We start from the raw sequence: 23,324 nt of genomic DNA, 5'->3' as shown, positions 1-23,324 counted from the left end.
CCTTTAACAAATTATTTTGTTTGGGGCCTCATTGTCATTCTACTTCAGAGGTCCCAATTCCTGAACTTTGGGAGGGATTTCTGATACAAATTGGGTTCTTTCTTTGCTTTCCTGACTGCCTGCTTTGAATTCAGTTCTTTAGGGGTTGCTCAAGTTTTTTTTTTTTTTTTTTTCCATTTTTTTCTCATTGTTTCCTTTTCTTTGTTTTAAGGTTTATGCCTTTTTTTTAAAAAAAATAATATTTTCTACTGTATGTTATATTACTGGAATGGGGAGAGAATAAGCAGTTTATTGTTTGCATCCTGTCATCTTTCAATCAGCTATCTCTAAATAGTTCCTATCCGAGCTCTGCCGTAGGCTTCCTTCATTAGTTCGTTATTAATACTTGAAGAGGGGGAAAGGTCTTTGTGATACACCTACTCTTAGTTTCTTGTTTATTTACTTTGGGTTTGTTTGTTTTGTCTCTGGCCTTGCTCTGCACCCCACTAGTTAGTGCAGAGGTTAGGATGGCTTTACCAAAGGTTCTGGTAGCAGAAGCATGATGTGGCAATGGTACGTTCTATTCTTATATCAGAGAGAAAGAATCAAAAGAAATGGAAGAAAGAATGGGGCTGAGGGGAAGATGTGAGTGAAAGAGACACTTTGACTCGTTCTGTAGGAGACATTCACAAACACTGTGTCATTCTCTCTGCCCACCCCTCCCCCCACTACGAAGTTATATATTGTAGTGCTGGGTACCCTGGACCACAAGGATTCAAAGGCAAAATGGGCCCCCCCGGAAGAAGAGGCTCAAAAGGAGAAAAAGGCAAGTATGCATCAGAGGTAGACTTTCTAGAAGACAATGACCTACAGGACTGGGCAGCATTGTTGACACAGACAGTGTAGTATTTTGTGTAGATGTGTCCCTCACCTTAGTTATTCCTCACAAGGACTCTACTTTATTATGTGCTCATCATATGATTCGACCTTACTGAAAAGTCGAATCTTCATAGCTTAGAGTAGAAAGGAGAAACCATGAAATTTGCCTCAATGTGGTAACTTTTCCATAAGATTCTCTCGATTTCTTAAAAGAAACAGAGAGAGGACAGTATTGACCTTTTATTTCAATTTCCCCTGTATCTCCCAGACCCATCAAATGCTCATTTCTCTACCCTAAATCATTTGGTGACTTTTGACCAACCGAGTCAGGTGGCTATGGGGGCTGAGAAGTCGAACGATCTTAAAGACTCTTTTTTAAGACTAAATTTTCTGATGATTAAAAAAATACAGTGTAGTGAATTGTCACTTTTAATGTTCAGTGAAGTTATTTCTTGAAATGTTCATGGTTTGTGCTCAACCATAAATTTCTGTTGTGGAGTCTTCAGCAGGAACCAATGAAGAAACCTTTGCAGTAGGAACCAAATAACAGATTTTTCAACTCTTAAAAATAAGAAGGTTTCTTGTTTTTAAAAGTTTCTTAAGTATAATTGGACATCAGCTTTTCCCCTTGGATTTGTCAGGATGAGTTTATTAAGACTCAAAATAGCCCATTTGTGTAGAAATGATATATCCACCCCGTATAGACCATGCCTGGGCACCCCCACATCACGCTAAATCAGTTGTCTGCTAGGAGAATTGTGAACACCAGCCCCTTTCTATATTTATAGTTGCTATTTGTTCTGTAGAGTAAAGACTTTATTGGGATTTTATTCAGGAAATATGACGAAGCTGCCTTTCATCCTCTGTCTAGGAAACGTGGGGCTCTGTGCCTGCAAGCCTGGCCCCGTGGGCTCCCCAGGCCCTCCAGGACTCCCTGGGAGGCAGGGTAGTAAGGGGGACATGGGGCTCCCTGGGTGGCCCGGAGCAAAAGGTCACCCAGGACCTCCTGGTGCTGAAGGATCTCCAGGGCCACCAGTGAGTAACTCTTACCAGTCACAATCTTTCTAGTTAAATAGAGAGAGATAGAACTCTGTTCGATTTGTTTCTAATTTATAGTATGATATATGTTTTCTGTTTTGAATCTAAAAATATATTAATGCCCCTTCAATCATCTGTATTCATTCATTTATGTATCTGTCCATCTATCCATCCATTTGACTCATATTTATTGAGCACCTGTTATGTTCTAGGAAGTTTCTTTCTGGTCAAGTTTGGCTATTTCTACTAAGAAATTTGTTCCACTCACTTTGTTGATGACTCATAGACATTGTTACACACAGTGATGTTTGGGGGGGCTATTAAGTGGCTGGTGTGTGTGTGTGCGTCTGTGTGTGTCTCTGTGTGTGTGTGTAGCTATATTTTCTCTACATGAAAGGGCTCCCAACCATTATGTCCATTTTGGTTTTTATGTCTGTTGGGTACGTTTTCTGGCTTCTTTACCTTCTCACTGACACTGCCATTGTGTTCATCTCTCTGGTTCCTTTTCCCCTTTACACTTCCTGCTTATAAACTAGCAAGGGCCAGTTAAAGAGATAATCAGCTTGCTTCCTTCACCACATTGTGAGATTGAATGAAAATAAGGCATTGAGGCCTGTGCGGGAGCCAAGCAAATTATCTGCTCAGTCATGTTTGCCTCCTTCCAAATTCTTGCCTGTGCTTCTTGGTTATTACCCGAGAAATTATCTTCAGCCATGTTTAGTGTTTCTATAACTGTATTTACTAGAATGCTTGTCCACTCCAATATATCTTCAACAGGGTTCTAGATTTCTGACATGGCTTGCTATTTGGTAATATACAAGACCTATACAAACATGACCCAAATACTCCAGTATCAGAGCAATTGGGGTCAAAAGATGAAGACCCCATTATTCAGAATTAGTTGTTTGCTTGCTATCCAGAGGAATATATTGACTATACTGAAGGTCCTTATTTTTTTTTTTAAATTTATTTATTTATTTATTTTTTACAGAGACAGAGAGTGAGTCAGAGAGAGGGATAGACAGGGACAGACAGACAGGAATGGAGAGAGATGAGAAGCATCAATCATTAGTTTTTCATTGTGTGTTGCAACACCTTAGTTGTTTATTGATTGCTTTCTCATATGTGCCTTGACCGCGGGCCTTCAGCTGACTGAGTAACCCCTTGCTGGAGCCAGTGACCTTGGGTTCAAGCTGGTGGGCTTTTGCTCAAACCAGATGAGCCTGCGCCTCAAGTTGGCGACCTTGGGGTCTCGAACCTGGGTCCTCCACATCCCAGTCCGATGCTCTATTCACTGCGCCACCGCCTGGTCAGGCTGAAGGTCCTTATTTTTCCTTCTCTTTCCATTCACTTCCCTCAGTATCAGTCTCTTTAATGACAAATGTATCTCTACACCTCTGTTTTTGGCTCTCGTGGCACACAGCTGTGGTTAACCTACCCCTGTCCTTTCAATTCTGCATTACAAAGCCCCAGCTAGCTTTAAAAGTTTTCTTTTTAATTATAAATCTTTATTTTGAAATAAAGTTTTACTTATAAGAAGTTACACAATCCTGAAGAGGACGCCCCTGGACCCTTCACTCGGCTTCCCCCAGTGATATCGTACATAACCCTAGTACATTATCACAACCAGCCAGTCGCTCTTGACAAATATCTGTTGACTTTGGTATCGACCTAGTTCAGATCCACCAGCTTTTACATGCAGTTCAAGAGCCTCAGTTTTGTAATGTAGTGCCCACCGCAGTAGGCAAGGAAGAGAATGAGATCGAGCATGCCAAGCCAGCATCTAGAACAGGTGGTTAGAAGGAAAGATGAGAGAGCTTCGATATACACGAATGTCAATAATCTTTGACCCAACACAACTAAACTGATGATCTGTTGCTGTTATCTTTCACCAAGGGGAACCCTGGTGCCCCAGGACCACCTGGCAACAGAGGAGATAAAGGAGACATGGTTGTGTCAAGAGTTAAAGGTGAGCCTCGTTAATCACTCAGCTGCCATCGACGAATGATGTATGAACCATCCTCTTCTAGTCATTTCCCCTGTGGCCACAGATCAATTCTACGATGAGACTTAAGATTATTGAGATTTCTTACAAAATACTATCTGCCCTTCATTGAGTTGTGTGAATGTTGAGCCTCAAATCTTCTATCTCTTATTTGAAAACACAAAGGCTCCTTTAGTCACCTTTAAAATTTTTCATTGTTGTGAATTTGAGTCTAAAACAAGCCCTCCTTTGATTTACCTAGTGTTTATTCACTGAGTTATAGTATCATGAATTAATCAAGAATATTTGGGTTGTGACAGAAATCCAGCTTGAAGTATTTTAAGAAAAAACAGTAATTGATTGGTTAATTATACACAATTTGAAAGGTTAGATATAGGGTTTGCATGGGACAACTACGTCTCCCTGCATCTTACATATTTTGTTGTGCCATCTGCATTTTTCACCCAAGATCAGCTTTCTCTGGGCTCTGAGTACATGCTCCAGGCAGCTCCAAGCTCCCACAACCAGATGTAAAAAAGAGCTCTACCTTCTCAGCTCCAGTTAGAAAAAAACATTGAGGAAGGATTGGACTGGCCTGGGACAAGTGCCCGAGGACGGACCCTCTCCCGTTCACTCCGGCCAGGAGATGGAGGGCTTTGTTTGATGGCACACAAGCAGGGGAGGATGCGGTTGTGATTGGTATCTCCATACAGAACCTCTTTGTCAAGTTGAGAAGAGGAATGTTTCCCAAATAGAAGATTCAGTGGGTTTGGCAATTATCATTCTCCCCTTTGACTTCTGCACAGTGGTTCTTGTGTGACGTAGTCAGCGGAGACACTCAGAGGAATCTCTGCCAGCTCACACAGAGTCAAGATCATGTCTTTATATTTAGTCCCAAGTTTTCTTCTACTCTACTGACTCCTGATAAGAGCTTGAATATCCTTTTGGCTTTTGTTCCCAGGGCGAAAAGGAGACAGAGGTCCTGATGGGCTCCCAGGACTTCCAGGGCAGCCAGGACAGCATGGTTGGGATGGACAGGCTGGAGCAAAAGGTGATCCAGGACCCCCAGTATGTATAATTCTTCTGCTATAGAAGCTCACTTTCTAACATGGGCACGATGCACCTGTTTTCCTCTTCTCAATTTAAACAGCTGTGACTCGGTGACGTGTTAACATGCTGTAAATCACAGTCACCTTTGATTCACTCCCACAAAAGGGTGATTGTTTTAAAAGAAACAGCATAATTGCAGATGGTCTAAAATCATGAGTGGCAGTTAAGACATAGCAGGACTTTCGGTCTCCATTCTTTGTGAGTTTTCCCCCTTGTACCTACAAAGCCTCCAATGACTTGAGGCCGGCTCAGTTGACTGTGGGGTGGAGGAGAGCGCACAGGTCTCGATAATCCTGAGTTCTGTTCCTTAGTGAGGAAGCACCTGAGGGAAGTAGCCAGCAGAAAGAGGATAAGCCAGTGCAATTCTACTAAATTGATGTATTGGCTGATGGGGAATCCATTGGTAAATGATATTCCTGCATTTTCGAGCATGTTTTGGGTGGAGACCATGTGTAGGTAATGAAGTCATAAAACAAGACTGTGAGACCAGTTGCAATGCATAGGAATTCAGACCATCTTGGGCGTATGGGGTATTTTTGAGTGTTTACAATGTTCCGAAAAGTGAGCTACATGTTTACTCATAGCAGTAGTCTTCTGAAAAGCAATTCTGTCTCCTGTTTTACAGTAAGAAAATGAGGCTTACGGTATGGGGTTCAGTCATTCATCTATCAAATAGACTAAGCAGGAGTGAAAACTCCAGTCTGCCTTATTCCAAAGCACATGGAACTTCCACCAGTCCGTGTTGTCATAGGGAGGAACCATGCCCTGATTTTATAGGAACTCATTCAGACAAAACACATGTGACTAAGAGACAGAAGTTTAGAAACCAGGTTACATAATGTTTATAGCTTTCTGGTCATTCAGCTGGTATCAAGTATGTGAATAATCTCTGCTCTAGACTTGATAGTTCCCGTTTAATTTATTCTTTTGTTTGAGAAACTATTTAGAACCAATGTCACTGAATGGCAATGGTCATCATGTACTTTAATTTAATTATGTAAAACCAAAGTATATTTACTGATCAAATTGGGAGAGGAATTTCTATAACACCTATGTGTGGTGGGGTTCTTCCCTGATTCGTTGAAACAATTCAGGCTCATTATTATATATCACATCTTGGACCAAGCTACTCAGAAGGATAGGGCCACAGGGCTCAGTAGGGCAGCGTCGGGGTGGGCACTCGGTTGGAGTGAGGGAGACGAGCCCCACCTATGGCACCTGTGTGAGCAGCCCTGACTTGAAAGCCTCCTTCCCCATACGGGCTGCTCCCTTCACATGCGCCTGTGGGGACCCCACAAGGGCCTTGGGGCTTTGGGGAGCCACCGCTCAAGGAAGCCCCAGCAAGGGCACTGTCCAGGTCTCTCCGGTTCTTCCAGACCAAGGTGCAGCGAATTTTGCAGCCAGGGTTTGATTTCACCACAAGTAAGGTTACCTAGCAATGTAGTTGACATGCAGTTTTTAGGAAGTTTTCAGAGAAACAGAAGTGGACAGTTAACCAAATGTCAAATTCTTATGCCAGAGAAGAAAGGATCGGTCAGCCTTTGTCCATGGCTGTGGAGGGCGATGGGGACAATCTCTGTGTCTTCTCACAGAGTGCAGGAAACCAGTTTCAGATGCATACAAATATGTTCAATTTCCAAGCTCACTACCTCCATTAATTTATTTATTTCTGTATTTTATTATATTTAATAATAAAGAATAATTCTGCATAAAAAATTTTATTCTGTGTTTAAGATGTCTCAACCAAATTATTTTGTGTGTATGTGTGTGTGTGTGTGTGTGTGTGTTTGAGGCATAAGACACACACCTCAATCACCTATATATATATATGTAAATATGTATATAAAATATTAAGAAGGATCTAAGTTAATTATTTTAAATTACGTTTGTTCTTGAGTCCCTGTCTCCTGGAATGAGGAGCTTTCTGCATGTGTTTTATTAGCCTATGACAGTGACTACTTGGAGTTCATGGTCTCCAAAGGCTGATAATTAACTTGCAATCTGAACCTTCCCAGGGGGACCATGAAGACGCAGTCCCAGGTGATCAAGGATTTCCTGGCCGGCCGGGCACCCCCGGCCGAGACGGACCTAGGGGGTCTCCAGGACTGGGGTTTCCTGGTCTCCCAGGAGAGAGGGGGCAGCCAGGAGCCCCAGGCCGCCCAGGCGAGCGGGGTCTTGCTGGCTTGAAGGGACAGAAAGGTAATCTTGAACGTTCTGTGTGACAGTATGTCGAGGGACATCGTGGAAGCTAACGTGAGCCTCTCTTCTGGGCAGAGTTATTCTAGTTATGGCAGAACTGCTAAATAAAATACCATTAAGCTGCTGGTTGAACCTTGAATATTGTCAAACAAATAAAAGCATGACAGCATAATCAATATTTACAACAAGTCCATAAAATGCTAAGATGTTTTCATTGCTTCGTTTGGCATATGAAAGCTGCCTTTCATCGTTTCTCAGCATCAACTTATACAACCTGACCACATTAAAATTACGTGTAGTCATATATTCAAAATACCTATTTTACAATGTTTTAAGATAAGGCAGTGTATTTTTATAATAAAAAAAACCCCACTAGTGTTTTATAAAAAAAAACCACATCATATCATCCCTGAAAACCCATTTGTAAGCATTCTAGGGAGAAAAAAGAAGAGATTTTAAATATATTTGACAGTTTTATGAATTTCAAACAATAAAATGATCTGCACTATTACAGTTGGAAATGTTTTAAAAGGTTAGAAATAAGACTTATTAAAGATCTTTTCTTTTGTAATATGTACATGTACTTTGGGCTACATTGTTAGTTGTGGAATCTCAGCAGAAAATAGTATCTTCAGCTCTTGATTTGACAACATAGAAAGGCAAATACCTTGGGATTGGGTAAGGTTTAAAATCATGGTCTGAGACCCATCAAAATCTAACATGATTTTTCACCATCTCAGATGTTTCTGATTTGAGAGCACATGAAATAATACATGATGAGATATTACTTCTATGATAAAAGAGGAGCATCCCATTTTAAGGGAGAACGGGACTCGGAGACACAAGCTGGCAGTCTTATTTCCCTCCCTGATTAAAATAGGGGATGACAATTAGCCACTGTGCGGGGCCACTGAAAACACAAGGGACACTCTGTTTGAAGCGCCTGACTCGTGGCAGGCCCCCTACAGGTGGTAGCTGGTAGTAAGATTTTGCCCAGTCTCTTCATTTGGCCAGGCCCCTGCATCCGAACTAGGAGCCGAGTCTTCTGAACTCGGCACGGGTGCGTGCTGCTGTTTCAGACTTACCCAGGGCCCTGGCCGGTTGGCTCAGGGGTAGAGCGTCGGCCTGGCGTGCAGAAGTCCCGGGTTCGATTCCCGGCCAGGGCACACAGGAGAAGCGCCTATCTGCTTCTCCACCCCTCCCCCTCTCCTTCCTCTCTGTCTCTCCCTTCCCCTCCCGCAGCCGAGGCTCCATTGGAGCAAAGATGGCCGGGGCACTAGGGATGGCTCCTTGGCCTCTGCCCCAGGCGCTGGAGTGGCTCTGGTTGCAACAGAGTGACGCCCCCTGGTGGGCAGAGCGACGCCCCCTGGTGGGCAGAGCGTCGCCCCCTGGTGGGCGTGCCGGGTGGATCCCGGTCGGGCACATGCGGGAGTCTGTCTGACTGTCTCTCCCCGTTTCCAGCTTCAGAAAAATACAAAAAAAAAAAAAAAAAAAAAAAAAAGAACTTACCCAGACTTCCGGCTCCATGGTATTCGACATCCCTGGGTCTCTAAGTCCCATCTGTATTCTGTTATTAAAGGCTGATGCCTGTTGGAATCAATATTTTTTCTTAGTCCCCCTTTCTGTGTATAACTTCTCGGGAGATCGAAAGTTCCAATTTTAGGGCAGATTTTCTAGAAATTTGAAATAAAAATAGTTCAAGTGACCTGTGATATTTTTGAGTCATTTTCCCTTGAAACCTACACTTACTTTATGAAAAATATATTAATCCAGTTGTCATTGAGATTCACAGTGCAGTGGGCTATCAGTGATACCTTTATTTTATTTTATTTTATTTTTTTAAATTTCAGGTGGTACAATTTCCTGCAACGTCAGCTACCCCGGGAGGCCAGGCCTTCCTGGCGTTGATGGACCTCCAGGTATGATCAATGAGAAGTTATTGTCTTACCCGTTCCCCAGAATAAAAGACCCAGGAAGGTAGATAAACCAAAAGCAAATCCACAGGCAAGTGGTCAGTTACTTCTAAAATCCTTACACAGATCTGAGGGACTACAGCATCTATGGGAAAACAGCATTTATAATAATTGACATTGGGTCTGTAATCAACTGGTCTGAGCACAGTCCACGTCGGGTTTTCATATCTCGGTGCAAGAAACTTTACCTTGACTTGATCACATATTAGTTAAAACAGCGACTCTTTAAGAGTATTCAAATTTTATCTTCTTTCTAGTCCTGTGTCCCAAGAGTAAAAAATGGCAATTTGCTTACTGATTATAAGTTTTACTTTCTTCTGCTTTGTAAGAGACCCAGACTTCTGACCAGAAAGAGTCTGAACAATGCTCACATACCTGCATCCCTGATTGCACGTTCATCAGATCACTTCATTTGAGTCAATCACTTCTTTACAGCTAAATTAGACCCCAAGTCTATAGAAGGAATTTTACCTAACTCTCTTTTATTTATTCAGAGTTCTCTTAAATTGATCCACTGAGCACTAGCATAGCTACTAAAGGTAATATTTCTTGTCTACATGACAAACGTTATTTAAAGGTTGAATGATGAATGGCTTGCTGCCGCCCTCTGAGCCAATAAATAGCTTTTGTTACAATAACATTGTGTGATAACTATAAGGTCGGTGGATAATGGGAAAGTATAATGGGAAAGGTCAGACCTGCGAACTTTGGCTAGGACCGCCCACAACCAAGCGTGCCAAAAGAAACTTCCCTGGAGCCCTTTGGAAAACAGTGACCGTCTGCCAGCCAGTGAGATTTCACCACATCATATTAGCTCGACCACCCTAGGGACCCTTTAAATATCTCCCACACGGGTCACCACTTGTGACTTCCCTGGCCTCCATCTTTCCTCAGGGCCAGGGAACCTCGTGGGGGGGGGGGGGATGCGCGCTGTACTCAATAAAGCCTTTTATTATTCCGCACTTTGTGGCTCCGGCCCCCTTCCTTCCTTCTCGGCAGGGAAAAATACCTTACAATAACCTTAAAATCACAGTAGATTGCAACAACAAATATCTATTTCCTCTCTTATGGGTCTGCCAGTTAGCTGGGGTTCAGCTGATCTAAGAAGGTGTCTATTGACATGGTCCCTGGCTCCAGTTCATGCTCAGGTCTGCAACATCAGGGCACTGTGGGGCCAGCATGCGCCCGTTTCATGGGATTGCAGAGATGCAAGAGGGCAGCTCAGCTGTACGGGCAGAGTGCACGCCTCTCATTGCTTCATGGTGGTCAATGTCCTATTGGCCACCGCAAGTCACGGGACCAAGCCCCAGAGCAAACGTGGGAACTACACTCCGTCCAGCACAGGGCCAGGGCCAGGGCCAGGTGTGATGTAATTCTACATCAGTGGACAGGTGCATTGCTGGTTGACAGATTTGAATGATCATTTTCACATTTACTGACACTTGGTCATCGATGGATAAAAACAGCTAATGATGACTTTCAGCAGTTTTCACTTCATGGGAAGTGAACACTCACACTTAAAACTCATGATTTGTAAGTTATTTTAACTGAGGTCTCACAGAACGTTTTAAAACACCCTCAGTTCTGCTTGCGGGTGCTTTTGGCCTGTGCTTTCTTGAAGGGCAAATGCAGTAAGGTGCAGGCAGGAGTAGGTTTCTGCCTTTACTCTGGTGTCTTCTCTTCAGGGCACACACTGGCCACCGCCTCTGCCCTCCCACAAGGACCGGCCATGCTTGGACAGTTGTGTTTGAGACCCAGTATGGGGCGGCACCAAAAGAGTCATCCGAGTGGTGCTTTTCACCCCAAAGGCATTCAGGAGGAATTCCTTTACAGAATGGCTTCTGAGAACGACCTTAACCCAGTCACTGCCTATGAGACGCTTTCGTGGAGTTTTTGACCCATAAACGGTTGTGTAACCCAAGCTAGGACATTGCCTTTACTGCTGTCAAGTAGAAATACTCTTAAAAAGACTTCACATAGGTTTTTTAAAAATCACCTTATTTTGTTCTTGCTTGATTTGTGTCTTATTGAGTCCCTGTTTGTTGTTATTTTTTAGGTCCGAAGGGATTTCCAGGGCCTCCAGGTGCTCCCGGGCCGAGGTGCTTTGATGGGCAGAAAGGTCGGCGTGGCAAACCAGGGATATCAAAAATACCCGGTCCGCCTGGTAAGGGAAGTGCTTTCCATTAGGAATGTCGCTCACTTCTAAAACGGGGCGATCTGAGGAAGGAAGTGGCTCCGAGCTCCCCAAATGACGGGGAAGTGGTTTTTGTTGATACATTAGGATCTTAGTTGTGTTTCGATAACTTTCAAGTTGTGACAATATTGTGCGTTTTCGGCTCCTCTCCCTTGAAGCATGAATTATAGGCCATTATTGGCCGATGAGGTTGTAAAAAAACTGCTCAGTCCAGACAGACTACTTGACAAGAGAATGCAAGCAATTAGGGAGACATCAGAGGCTTTTAGGAAATACAAAATGACAATTTATTTTCCTGTGAAAGGTGCCCAAAACAACAATACTTATTAAGTGCCTTTGTATATATTTTTTTTTTTTGTATCATAGAAGTAGTCTTACATGAGTTATAGTTCTGTATTTCTACATTTAACGATTGAAACGTTTATTGGTTGAATAGGTGCTCGTGGTGACCCGGGAGAGCCAGGGTCTGAAGGTGAAAAGGGCTCGTCCCCCGTCGGGCCCCCGGGCTCTCCCGGTCCCCCTGGAAGAAACGGTCAGAAAGGACTCCCCGGAGACCCTGCCTATGGCCGCCCAGGGCCCCCAGGGAAGCGAGGCCTCCCAGGAATGCCAGGAACGAAAGGGCTCAGAGGAGACCCAGGCCCTCAGGGGCCCGCAGGTATGAGAGCACACTGCCTCCTCCGTGTCCCCCAGTCCGGCTCAGTGCTGGACCTGGTCGCTGAAGAGTGCAGCTTGCCTCAGAAATCTGCAATATAGAGCTGTCAGCCACCATCGTCCCTCCTACGCGGGCCCTGGTTCCATCTCGAACAGCCCGTGTCGCCTTGGCGTTTTGTCGGCTGTTTTCACCCCCAGAGCCGCGCACTGTGGCTGAGTTAGCTCTGCAGCAGCTGCCGGCGTCTGCCTGCCTGCTTTGGACTCGGGACAGTACGCTAGCGCCCAGGGGCAGGGATTGTGGAACCTGCTCACTGCCCCTGCCAGGTTGATGGAGGACAGGACAGACGGACGAGGACAGGCAGCTCAGGGGCTGGAGCGGTGCGGGCAGGGGTTCAGGGAGCGCGCCCTGGAAGAGCCTGGCCCCAGCAGAGCCCTGGCGGACTAGCTGTATTATTTGGACAGCTGACCCGGTGACAGGACTTTATTCCAGCAGAGGGAGCAGGCAGGGCAGCAGGGAGGGCACTTAGGATGGCCTGGCTCCGAGTCTCCTGCTCCTCTAAACTCCCCGAGGTTCCTTCAGGACCCCCAGCAGATGCTGCCAGATTTTAATGAATGTAAAGTAATCCTGGGTCATGCGGGAGGTCATGAAAATCACCGTCGCCTGGGCCCCAGGCTCAGCAATTCTGACTCATTGCATCAGAATGGCGTGAACCCCCACAGTCCAGTATAAACTTGAGCCCCTCGGGTGTGAGTGTCCAACGGTGGGACCCAGACTGGGCTTTCACAAACAGTGCTTGGTTCTTTTCTAACAGTGGATGGGTCAGCATTTCTTAGGTACCCAGGACAGAACATTATGTGAGTCAGTGAAAATAAGTTTGGCCCAGGAATCCCACTGTCTCTCTTGTGAAACTGTATCTCAGAGCAGCATTCAACCAAAGAGGAAGGTTAATATAAAAATACTCTAGTAAAGTTGAGCCTTGAATAATGCTGGGGTCAGGGACACCAACACCCCCTCTCCCCCCAGTCAAAATCTGCACGCAACCTTTGACTCTCCCAAACTTAACTACTAATAACCTACCATTGACCGGAAGACTTACCAATAACATACACAGTCAGTTAACACAGATTTCATGTTATATGTATTATATAATGTACTCTTACAATAAAGTAAGCTAGAAAAAAAGAAAAAAATTGGTAAGAAAATCATAAGGAAGAGAAAATACACTTACAGTACTTATTTATTTATTTATTTATTTATTTATTTATTTATTTTTTGTATTTTTCTGAAGCTGGAAACGGGGAGAGACAGTCAGACAGACTCCCACATGCGCCCAACCGGGATCCACCCGGCATGCCCACCAGGGGGCGACGCTCTGCCCAACAGGGGGCGATGCTCTGCCCCTCCGGGGCGTCACTCTGCCGCAACCAGAGCCACTCCAGCGCCGGGGGCAGAGGCCAAGGAGCCATCCCCAGCGCCCGGGCCATCTTTGCTCCAATGGAGCCTCGGCTGCGGGAGGGGAAGAGAGAGACAGAGAGGAAGGAGAGGGGGAGGGGTGGAGAAGCAGATGGGCGCTTCTTCTGTGTGCCCTGGCCGGAAATCGAACCCGGGACTTCTGCACGCCAGGCCAACGCTCTACCACTGAGCCAACCTGCCAGGGCCAGTACTTATTTTTTTTAAAGATCTGCGTATAAGTTGACCTGTATGGTTCAAACCTGAGTTATTCACATTAAAGAGAGTTAAGCAACACACACACAGACACTTAAAAGAAGAAATATTATTCAGCTATTAGCATTAGCAATTTAAATTATATTTGCAAAGACTACAATGAAATGAAAAACACTGGCGAATTAATATGCAATGTGAAATAATCTTAACACTTGAATGTGCCCTGTGATTACTACTTTAAAAAGGTAAACACATGAACCAAAAATATAAAGAAAACATAGAAAAATAAAATAGATTGTTTTAGTTAAAGTGGGGAATTATGTTTTTTTTTCTTTCTGACGATTTTGACACCGCCTTTCCAATAATAGAAATTTGAGAGATCCAGTGATGAAATATCTTACAAAATGCAAATTCATACAGCACAAATTGGTTTTGTACATATTGTGGGGATTTGATGTGAAGGCTGCTGCAATGTTAAAGGTTAATTAAAATCTGGAAGGACCACATCATTTTCCATTTGCGCAAACACTTCTTTGTGGTCTCATAACCTTATCAAGTAAATCTCTTAGCAATGCATGGCTTTTCCATTTATTTGGGACTCTCCGTCTATGAAAAGAAAATCCATTCAGAGGCTTAACTCATTTGAGCATTGAGCTAGAGTCCAAATGCTGACTTCTGGTATTGATATGCCTGAATTCTTTTATGCCATGAGTGTCACAGATGAATTGTGTCATTTCAGGGACACCTGGCATGGCCGGATCCCCGGGTCTCAAGGGTCCAAAAGGAAGAGAAGGAAGTGCTGGGCCTCCAGGTATCCCAGGTCCGCCTGGCCATTCGTGTGAAAGAGGCGCTCCCGGGTTACCAGGGCAACCTGGACTCCCCGGGGCTCCAGGCAGTCCAGGTAAGTGTCAGCAGGGGTCAACCACTGTGAAGGGTCTGGGGTTTCAGCTGCCTTATGAAAGAATAAGCTGCCTTGTTGCTCTTTCACTGATGCTGGAAGAAGCAAGACTCTTGGGTCAGAGATGAAGAACTTTACCATTTATGGCCCAGAAAGTAGCATGAGCTTCCTCTTGGTTTGTGTCATTTCCCCACATCGTCCAGGTCTCTCAGGGGCAACATAAGAGGGATTAGATGGATGCCGTGCACACATCTGGTTACTGTACCTGAGAGGAGGCAGAACCTGGGGAACAACTGGTTTGAAGTAGCCTATAAGACAACCTGCCTTGCCTGACCAGAATAGAATGCCAGCCTGGGGTGCTGAGGACCCAGGTTCAAAACCCCAAGGTCGCCAGCATGAACGCAGGCTCACCAGCTTGAGCGCAGGGTCACCAGCTTGAGTGTGGAATCATAGACATGACACCATGGTCTCTGGCTTGAGACCATAGGTCACTGACTTGAAGCCCAAGGTCGCTGGCTTGAGCTCAAGGTCACTGGCTCAGCTGGAGCTCCCTGGTCAAGGCACATATAAGAAAGCAATCAATGAACAGCTAAGGTGCCGCAACAAAGAATTGATGCTTCTCATCTCTCTCACTTTCTGTCTGTCTCTCTCTCTCTCTCTCTGTCTGTCCCTCTCTCTTTTTCTTTCTCTCTTTCTCTCTCTCTCTCTCGCTTAAAGGAAATAAAAATAAGATAGCTTGCCTTCTGCACGAGGGGAGGTGCTATATCATCTGTCAAAGTTGCTTGCTGCAAACATAACCTTGAGAAATAGCTCAGGCAAAGAGCACTTTGTATCCTTGGCATACCCAGCAAGACATGTATGTAGGAGCTTGAAGAGACCAATGTAAGAGTGTTTCTTAACACAAGGTTCTAAGTGGCGATTTCCAGTACAATCTTCATTTCACCATTCAGGTTGCTGCCTGTTACATAAATCCTATTGCATTTTTTCAAAGGTAGGAATATACCCTCTCATAGAATCAACACGAGATTGGGGCAAAACCTGTTTTATTTCTAGCACCAATAATGTTATAATAATAACAGTAATAATATTGTTACTCTGATTTCTACACTTCTCTCATCATAGTTAACAGCCTGACCACACTCACTTGGCCAGAGCTTCCGGAAGAACCTGGAAAGTTTTCTTCTTTATTCCCCCCTCCACCCCGCCCAAGAGTAAACACAAGCAACGTTTTGGTTTTTACTGCTATCCATTTCCATTAAAAAAAAAACCCTCTTTATAATATTCATGCATCCTTATTGGGAAATATTTATTCAAGTAATAAATTTTGAAATATTTCTTCTCTTCTTTTTATAGCAGCCAGAAAAAAAAATGTTTTTGCAGAATGACGGAGAGCTGCGAGTCTTATTTCAGTGGCTAAAGACTGTCTCCCTGGGCACAGGACTGAAGCTCCCGTGACTGCTTGGTCCTGCCCGTGTGTGAACCCGCACTCCAGCCCTCTCCTTCTGCTGTCATTGTGCTTTGTCTCAGGTCCCCCGGGGTGGAAAGGACAGCACGGAGACGTGGGGCCTCCTGGGCCAGCTGGAATGAAGGGCCTCCCAGGAACCCCAGGGAGGCCAGGGGCAGCGGGGCCCCCAGGACCCCCAGGAATCCCAGGCCCCTTCGGGGATGATGGGCTACCTGGCCTTCCAGGCCCCAAGGGTGGGTAACAGTTTCCGGTGATTTCTCCATTGACTAAACTTGAAATCCACTGCCCGGCCAAGCCTGTCAATAGAGGCTGCGCTGTACGACGTTCTGTTATCTGAGCCTGACTTGGTCCTTCCCTTGGGGGCACCTCCCTCCTTCTTGTCCTTTGTATTGATATTTCCAGCTGCAGAACGTTTTGGTAGATGGGGTGTTAAGGCTGTAGAACCCCCAAGTACTTCTGCTCCGGGAGGTGGGTAGAACCAGGAAATTGCAGGGTCAGGGTTAACGGGCTCCTACTTCGGTGGACCATGCCCCCTTTCTCCAGCCCCTCCCTCTCACCTCACCCAGTTCCCCGAATCCACTGTGGGATCGGGACTCAGAAACCTAAGGCGTCCATTTGAGATCCATGGGGTAGGAGACCTGGCTATTACATAGCAGGAGGTTGGCAGTGGCTATTCACCTGCCATTCAAACCCAGGAGCACAGATAGGGGAACCATGCTAGCCTTTAAACTGTTCCCCGAAACATTCATGCTTTTATTTCATCAGGACCCCAGGGGCTGCCGGGCCTGCCGGGTTTTCCTGGAGAGAGAGGAAAGCCAGGCCCCGAGGGACGCCCGGGCAGAAAGGGAGAAGTTGGAGAGAAGGGTTGGCCTGGCTTCCCAGGGGACCACGGAATGCCCGGTGCCAAAGGTAAGTGCACCGAACAGCACAGCGATGCGACATAGGTTTGTTTCCGGAGCTTGGTCAGAACCCACATATATGAGATCTGAAAAATACAATGGGACCCCCCCTGCAGCTTGCATCCCTCCGCTCCCTTTCAGTTCTGTGCTGTTGGGTTTAGAATTCTAGAAAACAGATTCATTTTCCTTACCTCTCAATAACATATTCCATAACGCTGGGGTGTAAATGAATGGCTCTGTGAATAGAAGAAAATTAACAAGTGCTTTAATTTATAGCTGTGGAATTTCAAAGAACCTTCTCACCTTTTAGGAAGGGGTGCAGGCAGGGATCTTGGTTCCCAAATTCTGTTCCAATTCTTTTATGAAAAAGAGTTAACGTTTTATTTATTTATTTTGTAAAGAGCCAGATATATAAATATTTTAGGCGTTGCAGGCACTATGGTGTCTGTGGCAGCCAATCCCCTTGGCCTTTGTAGCAGGAAAACAGCCGTAGTCAACATGTACAAAGAAGGAATAGAGCTGGGTGCTAATAAAATTTCATTTATGGAGGTGGAAATTTGAACTTCATTTTCACATGTCATAAAATATTATTCTTGCTTTGAGTTTTTCTCCCAATGACTTAGAAGTGTAAAAGCCAATCATGGTTTGTGTATTGTACACAAGCTGGTAGTAGGTGGGATTTGGCCCTTGGGCTGTAGTTTGCCAGCCTCTGAAACAGAATGAGTTCACTTTCATCTGGGCTCTGAGTTGAGCCTCCCCAAGCTTCATTTAAAATAAGAATTTTCATAAAAAAATTATTGAATGTCAACTGTAATTGAAAAATTAAAAAACCCCAAGATTTTATTAGTATAAAAAAACAAAAGTTTTAAAATCACTGGTTTAAATGTTCCCAAATCACGTTAAATATGTACTTTTACCACTTAGCCATGAGTCTGCCATGAGTAAAAGTAACATTTCATTTCCAGTGTTGAGAATGAATACTTGTCAGTTTTAAGAAATAACGTAAAACCATAAAGCCCTTTGGGTAAATAGTCTCATAGTTAATTCAAGTTACTTTTACTTCTCAGTTGATTGATTCTACTATTATTTTGTTTTACTAGCCTGTAAATTATTTATGTGGAATCAAGAAATTAGAGTCACTCTTTGCCTGCAGAGATAAATGATGTTTGCTGTGCTATTATACTACTAAACATGATCCCACTAAAAAAAGTAAGAAAATTAGATTAATGTCAGTGATATGTTGATACACTGGTTCTCCAAAGTTAAATGTAAAACAAATGTACTACTGACTTGTAGTGATTGCTGATCGCCATGGCATAAATACTCCCACCGTGGCATAAATACTCCCACCATGGCATAAATAGCCCACCGTGGTATAAACACTCCCATGGTGGTATAAATACTTCCACCATGCCGTAAATACTCCCACTGTGGCGTAAATACTCCCACCGTGGCATAAATACTCCCACTGAGGCATAAATACTCTCAACATGGCTGATTTAAAGCTGCCAAAATTCTTGAAGTGTTAATCATTGGCTCTCATCAAGCTGGTTGGTAAGGGTCACTCCAACACAGTTTACAACTGGACAGCATTTACAAAATCAGGCAGATAAACCATTTACTCTTCATTCTTTTTTGGAATTCTCTGTGTGGAGAACCAAGTTTAGAATTAGGGTATGTTGTCGTAATGGAAGGAAAAGAATAGAGGCTGGCTAGGAAGGGGAAGCTAGGGAAAATATGAGATGGGCCATTCAGATTTTACAGGATAAACGGATGTGTTTTAGACCTGGAACTTTTCAAGCCTGTCTTTTTTTCACTGAAGACTGAGACTGGCTTGGTTGAGTTTAGCAGACATTCACCGAGCATTCACTGGACCGCAGACCCTGTTACTGGACAAGTTGGGAGAAGTATGGAAATATGATTTCCTTCTTTTAGGAAATCAATAGACAGTGTCGTTACTGTGCAATCCATAAACTTAAAGCCAGTTCAGGAGATTGAATGGGGGTTTGCCGACTGGTCACGAAGGGATAACGGAAGACTCATGAGTATGATGGTTGTCTGTTTTGCTCTTGTGTAATTAATAAAAGGAGAGAGAGGACCCCCAGGAGATGAAGGAGAAATGGCTATTGTTTCCAGAAAGGGGAAACCCGGAGAACCTGGACCTCCTGGAGATGACGGACTCCGGGGACAAGAAGGTACCCACTCGTGTTTTTTAACCATATCAAATAAGGTAATTTCTTTACAGATAATTCCCACATGCATGTGTATCAGCAGCTTTCCCAGCGACACTGAGACCAGGAGAGGGCATTTTTTGGACATAAATGTACACTAGTGAACTTAGGTTTTCTTCTTGCTTTTCCATGCTACAACTTAGCTAAAGTTCATATGCATTTATAGATCTGGATATTCCCAAGTAGGATTAATGACAAGATATACATCAAATACTGTTTCAGGTTTAAAGTACCCCTGGTTTTGGGGCCTAGTATTAAAATAAATAGTACAAAACACACACACACACACACACAAAAGAAAAAAAAGAAATAGCACAAAGATTGTCTAAGTGATTCTGACTGTTCTCAGATTTCAATGTTGATATGAACCCTTTGGGACTCTTCTGTAGAAGGTGCATTTTGAGTGGGGAGAGCTGGGCCCAATGGACCTTTCTCACTAGCATTTGCTGGCCTGGGCCGCTGGCCTCACAGACAGGACACAGCACGGATGCTGACCTCCACTTTTGTGTTCTCTTTCCCAAGTTCAAACTTAATCTACCCAAGACCTGACTTCTTGTCCTGGCTCTCTCCTTACCTAGTTGTTAGGGGACAAACGTTTCAACTTCTCTGGGTAAGTTCTTCACTTAGAAAATGGGCATGTTCACACAAATGATCCTGTGTGCTGCTCCAACCTAGGGCATCCTAGCCTAGCAAGGCTATTCAGGGGCGGTTTCTCCTACAGTCAGGTCACGGAAGCCAGAAGCCATCGCCATGTGGTGTAGGGCAGGAGTTAGGGTTCCCAACCCCTAGTCCAAGAACTCCTCCTCACATTGGCTTCTGATACTTCCAACCCCATCAGGTGATAAAGGCAGTCCCGGGACACCAGGGAGGAGAGGGGAGCCAGGAAGACATGGGCCACCTGGACTGCGCAGAGGGGAGCCCGGTGAGAACGGGCAACCGGGGCCTCCTGGACCGCCGGGCCCTCCGGGCTCACCCGGGCCGAGAGGGGTCATTGGGTTTCCGGGATTTCCAGGTGAACAGGTAAGTGGCTGCTATTCTGGGAGGGAAGCAGTAATAAAACCTTCTACTCTCAGGATGCCAAGAAGGGGTCATAATTTGCCAGTGGATGTCATCACCCTTGCCCCGGTTTTTAGAATTAAGGGGTTGGCCAAGGGAAGAATGGAGACTTCCGGAAGGCCATGATGCAACTGTAATTCCTGACCAGTGCCTGGTTTTCATGACCTGGATGACCAAGTCACTCCACATACTCTCCCCAGCCTCATGAAAACAACTCCAAAGGGAGTTGCCTCACGACTGCTGCTGCACTAAAGAGGCATCTGAAAAATGACCCCCATTCTGGTTTCTAAGCCTGCCTAACCAGTAGAGATCACAGATTTCTCCGTAAACACATTGACTTGGTCCTAACAATTATGAGTAAAATACCCCCTGGTTTCCCACAGGGTACATTAAGTGTAGTGGCCAACTTAATGTAGCCAACTTAATCACAACTTCTGGAAAACATATGATATAATTTGCTACTCATCTCTTGGAATAGAAAAGACTTTTAAAGTTTTTGGTATGAAATGATTTCTGATAATATTTCATTTAGTATCAACTTGTTCATTTCAAACTAAGAAATTCAAGTGATGTGTTGCAGTTACTGCCTGGCCATCAAGTATTGAGAATTGCATGCTGTACCTCTAATTCTGGAGAAGTTGTATCAACTTTTGAAAACTAGACACGTGTAGTAATATGCCTGCAATGCATGTCCAAATTTCTTTACCGCCGCAAATTATAAACATCAAATTGGTTGTGGGAAATGATGACTGGATCGTGTCATGCCGGTGTCGTTTGTGTGTGAAATCCAATTAAGGTTTTACTTCTGTTTCATTGAACTATCAGGGTGAGCCGGGTGAGCCGGGGCCCCCTGGACTTTCAGGAAGGGATGGAACGAGAGGACCTAAAGGTATGGCTTGGAAATACAGCAGCCCGCCATCAATCTCATAGTCCTGGGTGTTTGTAACCTTGTAAGCAAGCACCTTTTGCGTGAAAAGCAAGGCACAAACAAATTGCAACACCAGGGGTTCTTTCTGGACTCTTCCAGGTAGTCAAACACTCAAGACCCAAGGCATCTCCACCTGTCATTCAGATCCAAGAGAGTACCCGATAGAAAACAGCCTCTAGGGCACATCCGGTTTTCCCACTCAGGGGGAGTCCTTGCAGCGGTCCCGGTAGTGACTGCAGCTCCCTAAGTGACAGCTCGGGGGGAAGGACATCGGATCCACAGGGATTGCGCACTGTCCCCTTGGCTTAGAAGCCCCATGCCCCACAGAAGCCAGGATCTCTTCTAAGGACTCCACAGGTATGGCTTTTAGGCCAAAGCCATGACTTCCCACCCGCCAGGTCTTAGTAGTTCACTTACGAATTCCTGACCCACATGTAAAGCACCATTAGCCAAGGGATCAGCCAATATGTTTTCTTCAAAGGGCAGGTTGTAGTATTTCCAGTGTGTGGTCTCTGTCACAGCTACTCCGCTGTGCAGGAAAGCAGTCATAGACAACGCACAAAGGGGTGTGGCTGAGTGCCAGTAGCTTTATTTACCAAACAAATGGCAGACCTCGGTTTACCTTGTGCCTTGCAATATAACCTCCATTCTACTTTTATTATGTGTCCAGGAAACAGAAATAGAAGGTTGACCCAAAGTCAAAAATGTCCTTCGAGATTTCATTAACCCTCCGTCCATATAGATAAGCAAATAAACAGAAATTAGGCTATCTTAAATTGCAACATTTGCATAAAGCCTTTAGTATTTTTATCATTTTTCTGTGTCATTGGGCTAATATTTTTCCATACCACTGGGTTAATATTCTTTTTAAATCTACTTTAGAATGATTTTAACTCCACTCTCTGTGAATTCACAGGTATGCTATGCAGTTATATTTTATTTCAATAGTATTTTTAAAAACCTTTAAAATGTAAAATACTAATGAATGAACCACCTCAAACATCCTCTTCCTCATTACCAGTGATACGTGCTCTCTTCTTTGACACTACATAAATGATACGATAATTGCTGTAAGAAAAAAGTCAGCTGTGTGCACACTTACTCAGAAAAATAATAAAGATCTCTCCTTCAGAGATGGTTACAAAGAGGGACATTTACGTCGTTGACATTTTTTAGCTTCAGGATTCAGAACGCACTCTCCTCTTCTACTTCCTTATAAATTTATTATAGTCCCTTCGCTTCTCTCAAAGAACAAACGCACTTCTTACTTTCTTCGCCCTTGTATTAGGCTCCATTTGCAAGGAACTGAAATGCACCCAAGGGTCCCAAGGTATCCAGAGAAAAGGGATCTCCCGGAACCCACACTGAGGAGACAAGTTCTCCCTGACCTTATGGGAACCTGGACCTTAGGCAACCGGGGCTTTCTCTCTTGAGACTCTTCTGCCATTCTCCATGGTCTGTTTTCTTACTTACCTGCCTACCAACTGGTTTCATCACTCACGACTCTCTATGTAGTGTCCTTTCGGGATCTTTCTGTATACATGTGGATTGCACTCCAGCCTGTTCCGCATCAGGGTATGATGGTAATCTACCTCATGATCATCTTTTTGCTTTTCGCCTCAGTAACCCGCGACCTCAGATTCTCACTTTTTATGACAACTCCTCAAGGAAAGATTGGCTGGCTGGGGATAGGCCAGATTCCTACGCCTCAAATAATTAGCCATAATTATGCGTAGCGCCAGATGGCGCTGTAGACGAGAACCTTCTGCAGGGTGTGGATGGGACCCTCTAGAAAGTGGTGTTCGTGGGCAGGTTCTATAAAACTTGCCTAATGAGCTCTCTTTTTCTCTTGCAACCCTTCCCTACCCCATCATTCTGAGTCCTCCATTTACGACTGGCTTCCAGCTATGACACAAGTCCTTGTGTCTGGAAGCCTTCTGCAGCAGTGTGGAATAGCTCTGTGGGACTGTGGGAGTCTTTGCCAACAGTAGTCTTTAAATGTGCTGCCTTTAGTGAAATCGTTGATAAAGTGTAACTTTGATTTTGTTTTTACAAAGACACTTACGTTGAGCTTCCTTGCAGAGAGTCTGAAATGTGACTGTGGCAGTTCAACATTTCTTTTTGTTTCAAAAACACAATGTAAGGAAATAGTCACCCCTTGCCAAGGAATTTCT

At 44.5% G+C, this 23,324-nt stretch overlaps 1 protein-coding gene across 2 annotated transcripts in view; it reads left to right on the top strand.

The window, feature by feature from the left end:
- The window catches only part of COL4A4 (collagen type IV alpha 4 chain), a 127,958-nt gene that overhangs the window by 63,912 nt on the left and 40,722 nt on the right, over positions 1-23,324 (top strand). For both annotated transcript variants that reach the window (XM_066346605.1, XM_066346606.1), the window contains exons 21-34: positions 716-805; positions 1,730-1,893; positions 3,793-3,865; positions 4,842-4,948; positions 7,006-7,189; positions 9,040-9,108; positions 11,219-11,326; positions 11,793-12,011; positions 14,413-14,574; positions 16,099-16,269; positions 16,802-16,945; positions 19,023-19,130; positions 20,005-20,186; positions 21,048-21,111. In XM_066346605.1, the coding sequence (XP_066202702.1) occupies positions 716-805; positions 1,730-1,893; positions 3,793-3,865; positions 4,842-4,948; positions 7,006-7,189; positions 9,040-9,108; positions 11,219-11,326; positions 11,793-12,011; positions 14,413-14,574; positions 16,099-16,269; positions 16,802-16,945; positions 19,023-19,130; positions 20,005-20,186; positions 21,048-21,111 (1,845 nt within the window). The remainder of the gene's footprint in view (positions 1-715; positions 806-1,729; positions 1,894-3,792; positions 3,866-4,841; positions 4,949-7,005; positions 7,190-9,039; positions 9,109-11,218; positions 11,327-11,792; positions 12,012-14,412; positions 14,575-16,098; positions 16,270-16,801; positions 16,946-19,022; positions 19,131-20,004; positions 20,187-21,047; positions 21,112-23,324) is intronic.

This window comes from Saccopteryx leptura, chromosome 7, assembly GCF_036850995.1.
Source record: "Saccopteryx leptura isolate mSacLep1 chromosome 7, mSacLep1_pri_phased_curated, whole genome shotgun sequence".
NCBI classification, from domain to species: Eukaryota; Metazoa; Chordata; class Mammalia; order Chiroptera; family Emballonuridae; genus Saccopteryx; species Saccopteryx leptura.
The sequence above is the reverse complement of the archived record's forward strand: the minus strand, read 5'-3'. Positions and strand labels throughout refer to the sequence as shown.